General features: G+C 41.8%; 1 protein-coding gene across 2 annotated transcripts in view; it reads right to left on the reverse strand.

Moving 5' to 3' along the window:
* Positions 1–702: 702 nt before the first annotated feature.
* The window catches only part of SMAD4 (SMAD family member 4), a 29509-nt gene continuing 15279 nt past the window's right edge, over positions 703–14932 (reverse strand). Inside the window, exons 4-12 of one of the 2 annotated variants that reach the window (XM_081212955.1) lie at positions 13722–13751; positions 11349–11564; positions 8361–8480; positions 8123–8236; positions 7469–7519; positions 6904–7081; positions 6320–6488; positions 4383–4521; positions 703–3378 (exon numbers count right to left, since the gene is read on the reverse strand). In XM_081212955.1, the coding sequence (XP_081069081.1) occupies positions 3167–3378; positions 4383–4521; positions 6320–6488; positions 6904–7081; positions 7469–7519; positions 8123–8236; positions 8361–8480; positions 11349–11564; positions 13722–13751 (1229 nt within the window). In that variant the 3' untranslated portion in view covers positions 703–3166. Of the gene's footprint in view, positions 3379–4382; positions 4522–6319; positions 6489–6903; positions 7088–7468; positions 7520–8122; positions 8237–8360; positions 8481–11348; positions 11565–13721; positions 13752–14932 lie in introns of both variants that reach the window. The other variant, XM_081212954.1, reaches the window with a different exon arrangement.

Raw genomic sequence — 14932 nt, forward strand, 5'->3', positions numbered from 1 at the left:
ACAACTGCCATTTTCCCCACTGAGAACAAAGGTTTAAATTAAAACCACTTGGTACAATCGTATTGAAATCTGTGAAGACTAAATACCTTGGCTGATATAGACAAAAAGCAAGTTATCACAGCAGCTCAATATCTACAGCAGGTAAGGTGTTTTTCATGACCAAATAATGCAGAAGTGGGGCTGCTCCCCCAAATATGCATCTCTTACCAATTCCTTTGTGCAGCACAGCAAACTCTTATTTTCAAGCAATGAGTGTATGCTCCAGGGGGCGTTCTTGCTTGTTAAGAATATCCCAGCAGGCAATTAGACACAGCCTATCTCTATATCTTATTTTGCAACAGGAGTGACATCAGCTCTGGAGGTTTTCGAAAATGGGGAGTGTTTTCTTTTCCACTTTGAAAGACCTAGAGCAGAGAGCTGTTTCTCAGGCAAGAATTTCACAACCAGGAAGGTGCCAGGACCATAATTACCTCACAATTCTACAACTGCATTATGCAAGCACATAAGCACATATAGATCCTAGAAGCAGAATTCAGCCTGAGAATTTCAACTTTCACTTACTTACTTACTTACTTATTTATAAAGAAAAAAGTATATTGTCCCAAACACTGTAAACAGAAGCAGGGGATAAGGGAGGTGTCCTATGCAGGTTTTCCAACATGCCCAGTCTCGTGACAAGAGGAGGAATTATGCAAAATAGGCAAGTATGCAAATTTGCTTTATTTCTATTAATTCGTACAGTTTGAAGCATTCCATTTTTCTTCACACAATTCTGGGTTTTCATGATATACATAGTCTCCAGGTTGGAATAAATTGTTTGGCTCCCCCCCCCCCCGGGGCTACACAGGGTTCTCCTTCAACCACTGACCACTCAAAGTAGCCCAAGATGTATACGGAGGATAGACTTGGGATGGGAGCAAAATCTGGCACTCACACATACTCTCCCCACAAGGCCTCCCATGCTTTTTTTGAAAGAAAGCCAAGGCAACTGGTACATTTGCATCTCTGAAGTGAGACTCGCCTAGGAAAACCTGCCTGACTGCTTTGATGCTTCTTGCACTATTTACAGACTTGGAAAAGCTGTAGCACACATTGGGTTCCAGCTGCCCTCCACTCTGATGCCCTGGTGTGCTTGTCAGGCCCTACACTGATGACTAACTCATTCAGAGGCTACATCTGGGGTTGGGTTAACCATTCTGCTGAGCCTGATTTAGAGAAGCCTCTGTGTTTCAGTTCAACATTTAAGAGCAGGGCAAAAAATTCTCTTCCGGGAATTGCAAAGTTTCAAACACCCACACCCCACCCACAAGATGCAAAGCCTTATTTTATTTTATTTTGCTTAAGCGTGGGGGCGGGGAAGAAATTCTGCATGAAGAATAAAAAATGCTGAGGACATAAAATTACTTAACTTCCATTGGGGCTGTCGCTCATTTAAAGAACTCTTTCGTTGATTAATTGTATGGCTTTTAATTGATTATTCAATTAAGTCTGCATACGTTTGCATAGGAATAACATAGTTTTGAAGAAAAACCATGCTTTGTCTTTAGGTTATAAAAACAGGCACCATCTTACAGAGCACTCCTTTTTCAGGCAGCAGGGGAGAGGGACGCCTCCACTAAAATTGGAGGTTGCCGCCTACAGTTTTATGTACGCACTTATACTGACAATTATTAACTTTAAAATAAAATAAAGAAGTTGCCTGATTAATCAGGACACCTTTTCAGATGATCAAAAGTTTTATAATCCTTTGGTTTCATAGAAAACTGGAGGGCGAGGCAGAAAATAAGTCAGGCTGAATTGAGGAGGGAGACTAATACAGGCAGGAGACTCAGATAACAGGAACTGGGTTGGGCATAGGGGAAAGATGCTGCAGGCCAGATGTGCTCCTCACTGTTCTGTATGCCTGCTAGCTATGGGAACTGCCAGTGTCCATTCCTGCCACCGTTTGTTCTTATAATACTGGATCTACGTAAAGGGGAAAGACAGCTGACACCACAGGGTTTGAAAGCAAGCCGGAAAGTGGAGAGAATCGCTCCCATTGCTTCCTGCAGAATTTTCAGGCAGAAACTTTATCCAGGACTCCGGATGAAAGGATTCAAAACGTAGGAAAATACTTACAAAAACTGTCGATAAATTTCTATCAGAGTGCTGAGAGTTTTTTCCAGTAGTTTTATTAACTAGAGAAAGCATAATATTGCATCTGTCATACAGCCAATACATTTGCAACTTCTACCTGAAATTCTCTATACAAAGTCAATGCAAATAGATAAAATCATTGATGGGATAAAGAGCTTAAAATAACCAAGAGGTATAAAAACAAGTTTGCCATCTTGCCCTGAGTAGAAATGTTAAAAAATATAAAATCTGGATTCTCGGCGATGCAACCATCAACATGATTATGAGGTTTTGAAATGGCACTCCAAGTGCAGTAAAACACATATTAATGCTATCTCAACTGTCCAGGTTTTACAGCCTTTTCACCGTAGCGGAAATCAGTTGGGAATAGTAATGAAAATATGTATCATTGCACACTGGTTACATAATTTAGCTGGCAGTTCTCCTTGCTGAATATTTTATGTTGCATTTACATTTAGTGCCAGCTTCGAAGCCCATCCATTTCTAGTGTGTTTCAAATGATTATGTGTACATAAATATTTCACATACAGAGCCTTGCTATGAGACGTGCCCCAGTGCTGTAGCAGAGTACAGCACCAGAAACCATCCCTTTAGAATAATCAACATGATTTTGCTCATTTGGGGTGGATCCAGCTAAGGGGCAGGCTGAATAAGTGCTTAAGCGGAGCCCCCCAAAATCCATGCCGCCAAGAGAATGGAGCCGGGGGGGGGGGGGTTCCCTTAATCAAGCCAAGTGAGATTTCCAAGGCCTAAGCACGGCAGTGATCACGCCAAGACCACAATCAAAACTTTGCTGCTTGGCGTCAGCTTCCCACAACCACAGAACAAGCCCAAAGGTGTGAAACTATTCAGAATTCCTGCAGGTTCTGATTTTTTTTCTGCTGAGAGCAAGGTGGCAAAGACATTTTCTCTTTAAAACCTGGTTAAAAGATTAAGCAGAACGGAAGCAAAATATATCTTCCGGTTAATAAAATTGTATTTTACAATCCGCCATCCTCACTCTATAACAGCTAGGAACAGCAGCAAGGTCTCAGTCTAGGGGCTGGGGGTCTGCAATAGGCATGGTATGAAGAACTTCGTCTAGGAGCTGCAGGGCCCGGTGCAGGTGGATTTCGATCCAACACGGCGTCTCCTTAATGCTCTGCCTCGGGTAATCAGGTCCCCAACCTTTGACAAAGCTCATCCTGAGGATGCACAGGCGGCGAAGGTCATCCACGCCAATTCCAGCTGCAGCTGACAAACCTAAAAAGAGCCAGGGACTACATTAAACACCCTTCTTAGCTTTCGGTTTCAGGTAAGCAATTTGCCAGCCTCAACCCAGCTTTCGAGTGGCTTGGGTGCTTATACAGCAACAATGCTTGCTGCCAAACACTTGCCAGATTTCTGAAAATATTTAAAATTTGTTTGCTGGGTGAGCAGCAACAGTTTCCAATAGTCTCAAAATGTTTATGCTCTTGGCTAAGGAAAATATGCAACAAATGTGTAACAGATATTACTGTCCTATTAGAATTCTCAAGGCCTAAATCCTGATGCCAAAGCTCAATTTAACAGAGCCTAACATTCCAGCAGCATTTCAGAAGAAACCTACACTATCCCCCCGAATCCATGATTCTTTTGTCCCATTTTGGTAGCAGGTCCTAGCTGGTGCTTACCAACCCCTGCTTCTGCCCTGCAGGGAACTTTTTTTAACCATCTTCCAGATTTAAAAAGCAGTAGGAGATATAGCTGTCTCATCTGAACTGCAGCTTCCTGCTTCATGACATTCCAAGCATTTATCAAAAACTGCTGCACCATGTGAATTCCCATGGGAAAGGAATTCTGTAAATGCTTTCACACCCAGCACTCCTGTCAACTCACCATAGGGGTATGTCATGTTGAAAGGGGACAAAACTAATTCCCTGATGAAAAGCAAGATAGACACGTGTACAGCTCAAGCCAGACATTGTACAAAGCTATGGTTCAATAGGGTTGCGAACCACGGTTTGTTTTGTCTGAACTGACAAACCACAGTTCTATTAATTTGTCTGCCTCCAGAGGTCACTGCATCTGGAAACGGGAGTGATGAACAAATAAAGAAAAGGAAACAAGTGAACAACTATAAATCATGGTTTGTTTACACATTTGGAAGCTCAAACCACAGTTTGGCATGATCGAATTTAATTTATCCCTGCCAAAATCATTTCAAAAGTGAATAATAGCAAAGAGAGGTGGGGAAAGCTGGTAATTTACTTTTATATGCCACTTACTGATGGCTGGAGCGATTCCTCCTACAGATCCTGGCCCAGGAATATTTCCTGCAACTGCAGCAGCTTGAGCAGCAGCTGCAGCCTGTGCTGTAGCAGCCTGCTGTTGCATCTGACGGTGACACTGACGCAAATCAAACACCTTATTAAAAAAGAAACAGAAGAGATTACAAATTAGTCTTCGAAAGAACACCCACCAAAATTAAAACAACTGGGAATTCCCACCACTTAAGGCTTTCACAATGCAGAATGTGCAGGTAACTCAAAAAATTAGGACAAACTTGTCTGGCGAAGTTTATTTCTAGAACATAAAGCTGACTGTTCTCTCCCTTTGCTCTTCTCCTTCTAAGAATCTCCTTCTAAGATTCTGACGCCACTGGTTTGTATGCACTGTGGAAAACACAACAAGGGCTCTGCGAACTGCGAAGGCAGACACCAGGAATCATGCAGAAGAAGCCACATAAGTGTATTCTGTGTAGGGGTGGTTACTACATAGAGTAGCAACTGTTTGTTAAGTTCTTGCCACATACTTTAGGAACAGAAGATCATGGACCAGACTGAATGATGGTGGCTTCTGTGAAAAGGCACACGGGCAACTTAGGCGCCAAATCAGACCAAACTATTTGTGCACATGAGAATTATAATGAATGGCTGGGCAACAACATAAACAGCACGCTTACACCACATGGTTTGAGGCTATTGAATGTTGGAGAAGTGACATGTTGGAAAGACAGAAGCACACACACACAGCCGCCCCTGGGGAGGAAGCATTAAGGGTGGGGGTACAGGAGAAGAACGAAGTGAGGGGAAAGTGCTGAAGGGGGTGGAAGTGAATTTGGGGGAAAGAGTAGGGATCTATAGTAAATTATGGGGGAAACTGCAGCCCAACACAAGCATGCATGAGTGCTAGCTAACACATGAAGCTTTTAAGACCACAGAGTTCTGTTCCTAGTCTCAGCTAGGTCACACCCCTTCTCTTCCACAAGGGAAGGTGTTTCTATTCCTTTCTCAAACTCTCTTGTCGCCATGTAATCCACCAGGACGGATGTGTCTGAACTTGGTCCATGTTCAGACCACATGTTTGAAATTATATGCTGTATTTTGCACCCAAGAGTAATCTACCTGTGTTCTCCTTGCTGCTGCATGGAATAACACATGAACCACTTTTGGATTTAGTAATTAGAACATTTTAAACTTATTTATAACAGTGTGTGGACTGCTCATTGCAAGAAGGGTAGAAAGTGGGGCAAGCATTTTATGGTAGACTAAACGGGATATGAAAAAGGGTTTAACAACCAATATTCCACACTGTGCTGCTAGCTAACTGGAGAGTGTGCAAAGCCCCATGTTTTAAATCTAGACACCCAGCCAAGTCTTTTGTTAAATACCCACACGTGGGTCAGATCTATTTTCCTTCCACAAATTAAGGGAGGTCAGCCTGATTTCATGAAGTTTGAGAAAGGCCACAAATACATGTTGGCATGAGCATGGGTTGAGTTCTTAAAACAGTTCACATTCTAGTTAGAATTAAAATGACAACCTGTCAACATTTCACAAAAATCAACTTGCATAAAACGATTAATTTTGATGTTTGAAGTCATCAAGCCTAATTGAAGGTTTTAAATCTGATCGTGGGTCTCATGGCTTACAGAGAGAATGAATGAATCCAATGTCTGTGAGCCCAGCAGCAAACCTCGAAGGAATGGTCTCCATCTTCCCACCCCTTCCTAAGACTGCTCTTCATAAGCTTATATTTTAATTCTTATTTTGGCTATAGGCTGTTGTTAGAAAATAAAAACTTGTTTCCCTTCTACTTGCAATGCCAAACACAATTACACTGTTTGTGCTAACAGTAAAAAGAAAAAAAGAAAAGGGGGAAAAAACAAGTCAGGAAAGGTTTCTAGAAAATATTGACTGCCATCCAACAGATTCACACAAACCTTTATATATGCACTTGGATAAATTTTGTGGACTGCATCGCCTGGCGCACGCCCTGCTTCCCGATCTAGGTAGTAACTCTGAACAAAGACCGCATGATCACTGAGGCACCGAACCCACACGTCACCTTCACCTTTGCATTCCAGCTGCACACCTTTGCCTATATGCAACCTGAAAAAGACCAGACCGCTCAATGCAAGGAGAAACAGTTATATAGAAAATCAGTTCAGTTTGTAGGCACCTCCTTCAAGGGGAGGGATACTTAAAAAACATTAATTTCCAGTAGGATAGCAGTCCTAATCGGTGGACAGCAAAAACAATAAAGAGTCTTGTGGTACCTTAAAGCGAAAATTCCACGTTTAATACTGCACAAAACAACTGTTGATAACACAGGGCTCCTGGGATTAGCGCTGCCTTTTGTCTGTCTTGAATATTCCAACATTTAGCTTCATTACATGAAATTTCCCTCTGTACCTGCCTTTTTTCTAAACTAAAGCTCCCCAAATGTTGCAGCCTTTCTCCACAGATTTTCTCCAGCCCCTTGTTCATTTTGGTTGCTTACTTTTCCAGAAATAACAAAACGTACCTCGCTCTCTCAATGGCTTCTGTTCTATGAACGTTGGAGAGCTGACCGAGGCAAAAGCGGTCTCCACCTGAAGGGTCCACATATCCATCAACTGTAACAATTGGGCAGCTTGAAGGTACTTTAAATGTTTCACCAACTTGGACATCCATCTCAAAATAGGCAATTGAACACCAGTATTCTGGAGCTGATTTTTTATCCCCCCAGGAGTAGGGAGGAGGAAGAAAGAGAAGAGAAGTGAATGCAGAGCACCAGGCAAACAAGCAGCAGAGAAGGAGCAGAGGGAATCAACTTCTAGTACATAGTTGTTCAAGCTTTTGCTAAATCTCTTCACTGTGTGTCTCTAGAAATAGGGAGCTTACTCAATTTTGCCTTAAAGCTTTCAAAACTGTAACGTTTTTCACAGGTGTCTTTAAAAAAGTTTACATATGATTTTTTTTAAAGGTTGCCCATACATCAAACGAATGGTAGAAGAGATTTTAAAGGGAGCATGAAGCTGCTTTCAATTTGACATTCTTAGCTCACAGAAGAACACCAATTCAACTGAACGTTCTTTATATGCACTTACCAGGGTGGTTTGAGATAGGTGGCTGGAATGCAAGTTCATTATGAACTGGCCCTAAAAAAAAACGCAAAATAAATACAGTCATGGTGCTTATTCTTTGTCTACTCTCCTCACAAGTCCTTGCATCCTCCAAAACCAAATGACCACTAAATATTTGGATTTATTAGTTACAGTAAATAGGGCAGACAGTAGAAATCAGCAGGGGGATCGTGTACAGTGCAAATTTTATACATAAACTCAGATAACTCAGCCTTTATAGATACACATAGAGAATGCCCAAATGTGTAAGGCAGAAACGACTTGTGGAATAGTACCCCAACCATTGCTCAAAGTGTTGTTTGTACAAACACTTTCAGTTTGTTAAACAGAAGAATAAGAGATGAGCATGCCTACCTGAAACATGCGTGGAGTTTTCCTTATTTTGTTTCATTACATTTATATCCCACCCTTCCCATATCACTTCCTTTCCTGTGTGGTAGGTTTGGGTAAGAACAGTGACCTGCCCGAGACCAGACAAGGGCCTCTGTAGCTGAGCAAACACCTAAAGTCAGATCTTTCTGGTCCAAGCCCTCTGCACCATTACTGCCTCTCTCGCAGCCACCAAGATGCTGCACAAAAAGTAAGTGCATCTCAATGCGGTAATAAAAGGGTGCTTACAGTAATGTCCAGGATGGGGCATAGGTGGATGATGTTGAAGATGCCCATTCTGATGGTGAGGGATGGTAGGTGTATAGGCGGCAGTTCGACTCCCAGTCCAAGTTGTTGTACTGTCTTAAAAATGCAAAGCAGAAAAGTCTGACCAATTTGCTTTACCTAGGAACTCCCCCCCCCCCCATTTCATTTGAAAAACTAGCAGTGCCCCAAAACACTGGTGCATGGTATAAATAATACTTACTGTGGTGGTAAGTAGCTGGCTGAGCTGTAAAGCCATTCTGCTGCGTCCCTGGCTGAGGCCCCGAAGCAATCTGCAAAAGTCCATCACTGTGGCTACCTGGCAGCATACTGGGGGGTTGACCTGGCAAAATGTAAAACAGTTAATACCTGCCTTAAAACGAGTTATCATTTCATTAGACAGATGTTAGCATCACAATTCTGCTTCTTTGCCCTTTATTTTGTAAAATTGCTTCTTTGATTTTGGCACCTTCAGGAAGCCATGACACAAAATATGGTTCATTACTAACAGCGGTTGCTTAATGCCAAATAACTTATAAACGGAGCTGCTCCATATGCCCCAAACCTGTAAGGTGGGAACAGACAAACTAGAACAAGGAGATTTCTTGTTGATGTTTTGCAGTGTGTGTGAATGGGCCAGGAAAAAGAGTTCTAGCATACCAGGTAAGAGAAGGCTGTGGATCAAACTATATCAGTGCTAAAGACTGATAGAAGTATGGGCTACACCATTGGTAGGCAAACTAAGGCCTGGGGGCCAGATCCGGCCCAATCGCCTTCTAAATCCAGCCCGCAGATGGTCCTGGAATCAGCGTGTTTTTACATGAGTAGAATGTGTGCTTTTATTTAAAATGCATCTCTGGGTTATTTGTGGGGCATAGGAATTCATTCTTTTTTTTCTCCCTTCAAAATATAGTCCGGCGCCCCACAAGATCTGAGGGATGGTGGACTAGCCACCTGCTGAAAAAGTTTGCTGACCCCTGGTCTACACCTTTCCCCCACCCCAACAAACTGTAATGTAGTGGATCTTGTTTGATTCCTTATTCTTTCATTTACATGACAAAAAAGACACTGCTTCACAGCCTTTTTCTTAGTTATACTTGGGGGTGCATCGGCTTATTTTCTTCCTCTGCGTAGGTTTTAAATGACAGTCTGAAAATCTTAGTATTAATTTTCACATAAGTTAGTTTGTTCATTCATAGTGGTTCTGTGTCTGTTTACTGAACAAGTGAAGTGCAATGATGTACAGGCAACTCCCCGTTTACGTTCGCTCTATTTGCGTGCAAACTTGCACACATGAGGTGCCGGAATCGCAAAAGTGGAACCTGGAAATGGGGAACACATCCTCTTTGGGCTCTGGGGAGGGTCTTCTCATGAGCTGGAGGCCCAGTGGGGCTTTGCTGAGGCCTCCCCACCTAACAGCTGATGAGCAGGGTAGCGCAACAGCAGCCAATGCCCCATGTGTCAGCTGTGCAAGAGCATGAGAAGCAGAAGCACTTAGCTGAGCCACTAGAGGAACAGCAGGGCTTGCTGAGCAGCTCAGCTGACGCGTGGGGGCTATGCAAGACCCACTGCCCCTCCGTGATGCTCCCAATAAACATGGTTTCTGTTACACGCAGAGGCCCCCAGAACGTAACCCCCGCATAAATTGGACATTGCCTGTAATGCAGATGTACTAACATTTTTTATTGAACTTCCTCTGCTTACATATTTACCTACTTCTTGAAAACTCAATAAAACTATTTAAACAAAAAAAGAATTAGTTTTCGCATGTTGATACTCAATGGTAGATACTTTCATGAACAGTGTTATCCAGCATGCACAGAGTAGTAGTAATCAGATGAGCAAAAAGGACCACTGCAAAGCATATTATTATTATTATTATTATTATTATTATTATTATTATTATTATTATTATTATTATTATTATTAAATTTATATACCGCCCTATACCCAGGGATCTTCCATTAACTCTTCACTATCAAGTCACTAAAGCATTTATCAGTCTTCTGACTTCTGTACTTACTTCAGGTAACTGCACACATAAGTTCTCTCTACAACAATGGGAACTAGAACTGAATTTCAAAATGTTTTCTAATGCTAAACTGTTGACCACATACTTGCACAAACAAATCTGCACTTACACAATCTACACAGTTGTGAGCATGCAAGTGTGTGTGTATGTGTGTAAGTTTTGCCATGTTTCCACTGCTCGTAAATTATCTTCTTCAATCCAATCATTTGCACAACGCCAGGAACCAAATGATAACAGCTATCGAGACTTACATTCCTACTCAGCTTAAGGGTTACTTAAGAAGCATTTGTCATATAATTACAAAGCATATCAAATTTTCCCCTAATTAAATTGCAGTAAAATCAATAATGAAATGTAAGAAAATATCAATCAAGGATGTGAAGAGGAGAAAACATATAAGGTAATTTGAGACTGCGGCCGCATTTCAAACCCCTGACCAGCAGCAGTGGGGCTTAACAGGAGTGGTGCAACGACTGCAGCATCCACAGTCCTGCAGTTCACACTGGCCAGAGTGGAAGGGGAAGCAGGGAGAGAAGAGGGGGAAATGTCTGTATGCTACACTAGCCCCCATGCTAGCACAGTGAAGAGGCCAGAATGGGCCAGCCGCCATCATGTGACAGAAGCACAGCCAACTCTACCTCCTCCGTCGAATTTTGGTGTGTTCCACTGGCAACAACCAGCAGGGAGGCCACTGGAAGTAGCTTCCATTTGGGCAGGTGCCGTGGGGCGTTCTCCAGTGGAAAAGCTCCTGTGCCAGCACAGCCAGGTGGAGGAACACCACCACCTCATCCAAACCCCCTCCAATACGGCAGATCAAGGTTTGCGTTGCTCTTTGAACCACATCAGTACAGTGGTACCTCGGGTTACATACGCTTCAGGTTACAGACTCCGCTAACCCAGAAATAGTACCTCAGGTTAAGAACTTTGCTTCAGGATGAGAACAGTAATTGTGTTCCGGCGGCACAGCGGCAGCAGGAGGCCCCATTAGCTAAAGTGGTGCTTCAGGTTAAGAACAGTTTCAGGTTAAGAATGGACCTCCCGAACGAATTAAGTACTTAACCCGAGGTACCACTGTATTCCAATTTGTAATCTCGCCAGTTTGTAATAGAAGTTAATTTTGCCAAGTTTGAAAGAAGCTGAAACAAGTTTTGTAATCTTTAAAATACACAGTTATCTTACTTGTGGAAGCGACAGGAATGTTGGGAAAGTTGGTGGTGCTGGTGGTGCTAGACTCAGAAGGAGCTAACATGGATGGGGTGCTGTAGGTTTCAGTAGATGCCCTGTTACTAGGCGGATGTTGGATAGTCTGAACTGAATGGCCTTCAGCAGTTGACAGCGATGTCTGCCCCTCAAATTCATGAACATATTCATCTTTCACCAACATGCTTGAGGGTGCTGTGATAAGATAAAAGGTTAAGTTACAAGGAAATATTAAGGGAGGGAATACATTTTTAAAAAAAAAAATCTCAGAAAGGACAGCAATTGTTGACATTATCCACAGACTAGAAAGAGAAGATACTGTTTTAAATTACAAGGAAGGAAACTTGGGATAAGTGAATTGGGGAAACTCTTCTAAGGGCAGATCTGTAATAAAGTAAGCTGCTTGGTGAGATATTCAAAATAAGGTTGGACAGGAAACCCCTTTAGGGATGTATTTTCCCCCATTATTTATTTCATAAAATGTGTACACCACTTGACTGTAAAAGAAAACATCAAAGCAGTGTACCAAATGAGTAAAACAATAAAATTATATCTTAAAGTGACTAATTGAAACATTCAACAATTTAGACCAGCAATAAACTAAAAACAGTCATCAGCATTCTACATAACAAAAACATTTTAGGGGCCAAAACTCTTAAAATTCAGAACTGGTATTATGCTTTATGTATGTACAGATTATTCAGTTTTGGAAAGTGGAGCAAACAAAGCAATTCAAATCAAAGCCTATTTGCCTGGTCTATGCCTATTCCAGTTTATTTTGTTGGGCCTCCTAATCCCTTGGATCCATCCCACATTTGTGCTCTAGGGATTAAATCGGAAATCTCTGGGGCTTGCTTAGAACCCCTAAAAGTTTCAACTGCTTTAGAAAATCAAAATAATACAGATCAACTATAATATGACTAGAACACAGATACCTCTTTATTGTAGGTACAATTGTAGGTACAATTCAGTACCATTATCCAAAGATGCACATTTGGATATGCAAATAATTCAGTGATAAAACATAAGTGGCCATCAAGAATGCACAAAGCTGATACTGCAGATATACAGACTTCCTACACTTTTTTGGGGGGGGGGGTCACTTCCCCAGCAAGCAATGGAAATGGATTTAATTCGTTTGACAAAACGAAACCATCAACAATTCCTAAACTTGTTTTCAACAAACTCTGAACAGAAAAAGAGTTGAAGATATCCAACCTAATCATCTTGTTAGTGAACACATGGAACAAATATAATTAGAATTTTAACATTTTAGATACAGTGGTGCCTCGCAAGACGAAAATAATCCGTTCCGCGAGTCTCTTCGTCTAGCGGTTTTTTCGTCTTGTGAAGCAACCCTATTAGCGGCTTAGCGCTATTAGCGGTTTAGCAGATTAGCGGCTATTAAAGGCTTAGCGGCTAAAAGGCTATTAGTGGCTTAGCGGCTTAGAAAAGGGGGGGGAGCGAAAAAAATCGGAACACTCGCAAGACGTTTTTGTCTTGCGAAGCAAGCCCATAGGGAAGCTGCATCTTGCGAAGCAGCTCAAAAACGGAAAACCCTTTCGTCTAACGGGTTTTCCGTCTTGCGAGGCATTCGTCTTGCGGGGCACCACTGTACATGCAATATTTTATTAAGATTCCTCAATTAACTTTAGTTGATTTAATTTAGTTAGCTACATCCAGTAGCAATGAAATCATTGGTGTAAAATGTCAGTATACCCCAGCCTTTCTCTCTCCACCCCTCATGTCTGTACACGTTTGTGTGGCCCATAGTACAGGCAACTCCCCACTTACACAGGGATTACCTTCCAGTGCCCCTCACACATAAGTGAAAATTGTGTAAATGGGGAACACCCTCTAAACACCCTCTCTGGTGTGCTCTCTCCAAAAATCAAAAATATTATACCTAAAATATCCACAACTGGAACTGAAGCTCTGGGGCTGGCTGGAGGCAGTGCAGGAAAGCGGCAGCTACTGCTGTGCTACCCCACACACCAGCTGTTAGGTGGGGAGGCTGAGCAGCATAAACAAAGCCCTGCTGGACCTCTCTTCTCCTCTTCGGTCCTCTTTGGATTCCGGGGAGCATCTCCTAGCGAGCCACAAGGACTCTCCATCTCTCTCCCTCCATTTCCAAGTATGAATTAAATTATTTTACTATTTCCCGGCACCACGCCTATATGCAGGCGGGCATGAGTCCATCACACACAAGTGGAAGATGTCTGTATATCAATTAACTTGTGTATTCTCAAAGTAATTTCCCTAGCAATGCTTTGCATATGCTTTAAATTGAAGAGGCGTTCACCTTAAAAGATATTGCTGTTTATACTTCCTATGATTTCACATATAGCTTACCTGAACTCTGCAGTGTCAATCCTGAAAGATCTTTAAAGAGAAAAGAACATATAAAGTCACTAATTCAGTTTTAAATACCAATAAACAAATATTTTACTATCTATATAGCCTATAAACAGAAGGTGGGTAAGTAACTGCAGGCATACTGCAGATTAAGCACAATTAAACATTTCCTTCAGCATTTGTGGAAAACTGGAAAAGTGAAATTTTACTCTTAAAATACTCCTTAAAATAACTTTCTATCACAACTTTTATAACAAACTGGAAAACTGTCTCCTTACCTATTCACTTCCTTCTACCACCAATACTGGAGGTAAATATGGAATTGTTTCTAAATATGGAAAGGTTTTAGTTGTTTTTATATATGATGTTTTCAATTTTTTTGAATTGTTATAATTGCTTTTAGATAGGAAATTGTGTAATTGTTGTTATAGCTGATGCTTTTCATGTGAAATCATTCTGAGATTTCTACGTAAAGCAATTCATAAATGGAATTTAATGAATAAATTACATGATTAAGGTCTTCCCTGCTCAGTCAGTGAGGTGGCTTTAATAATAATAAAAAGCCTAACAGATCTCCAAACTGGACAAGGGACCGACCCTTCCTCTCCACCACGAAAGACACCCCCCTTTGGTGTTTAGACTCTCATCCAACCCCTATTAGAGGAACTTTAAAAGATCCTTCAAAAGGAAGGAAGATTCATGAGACACAACTGTTTTCAAAAGCCTTCCTGAATGCTCTATACATTTTGTTGGAAGACACTGCATTAGCAGTAGGTGCCACCTGTGAGGGATAGCCTAAATCTTGTAAGATAGAACAACATTGATCAAGGGTCAACTTTCAGCAAGAACAGGTTGGCTGCAGCAGTACAGAACACAACCCTGATGCAACAGGTATCCCGATCCCTGCAAGGAAAAGACACAGCTAGACAAAAACTGCCAGAATACCGCAGTAACCGAAGCCAAAGGAGAATTCCCAAGGTCATCTATGGCACTGGACATCAACTGGTAGCACAGGACCTACACCCAGGTCATGGCCTAATCTAAGGTGGCAGGACTACCACCATACAAATATATAGCCTTTTAAATTTTTTTTTTAAAAGGGAGGGTCACCAAATGAATGTTTAAGTTGGGTCTCAAGTCAGAAAATGGTGAAGACAACTGCTCTGTGATATGGTATTTCAAATAACCCTGTCCAAAGAGAGGCAGGA

This window comes from Podarcis bocagei (genome assembly GCF_964188305.1).
Source record: "Podarcis bocagei genome assembly, chromosome: 11".
Taxonomy (NCBI): Eukaryota; Metazoa; Chordata; class Lepidosauria; order Squamata; family Lacertidae; genus Podarcis; species Podarcis bocagei.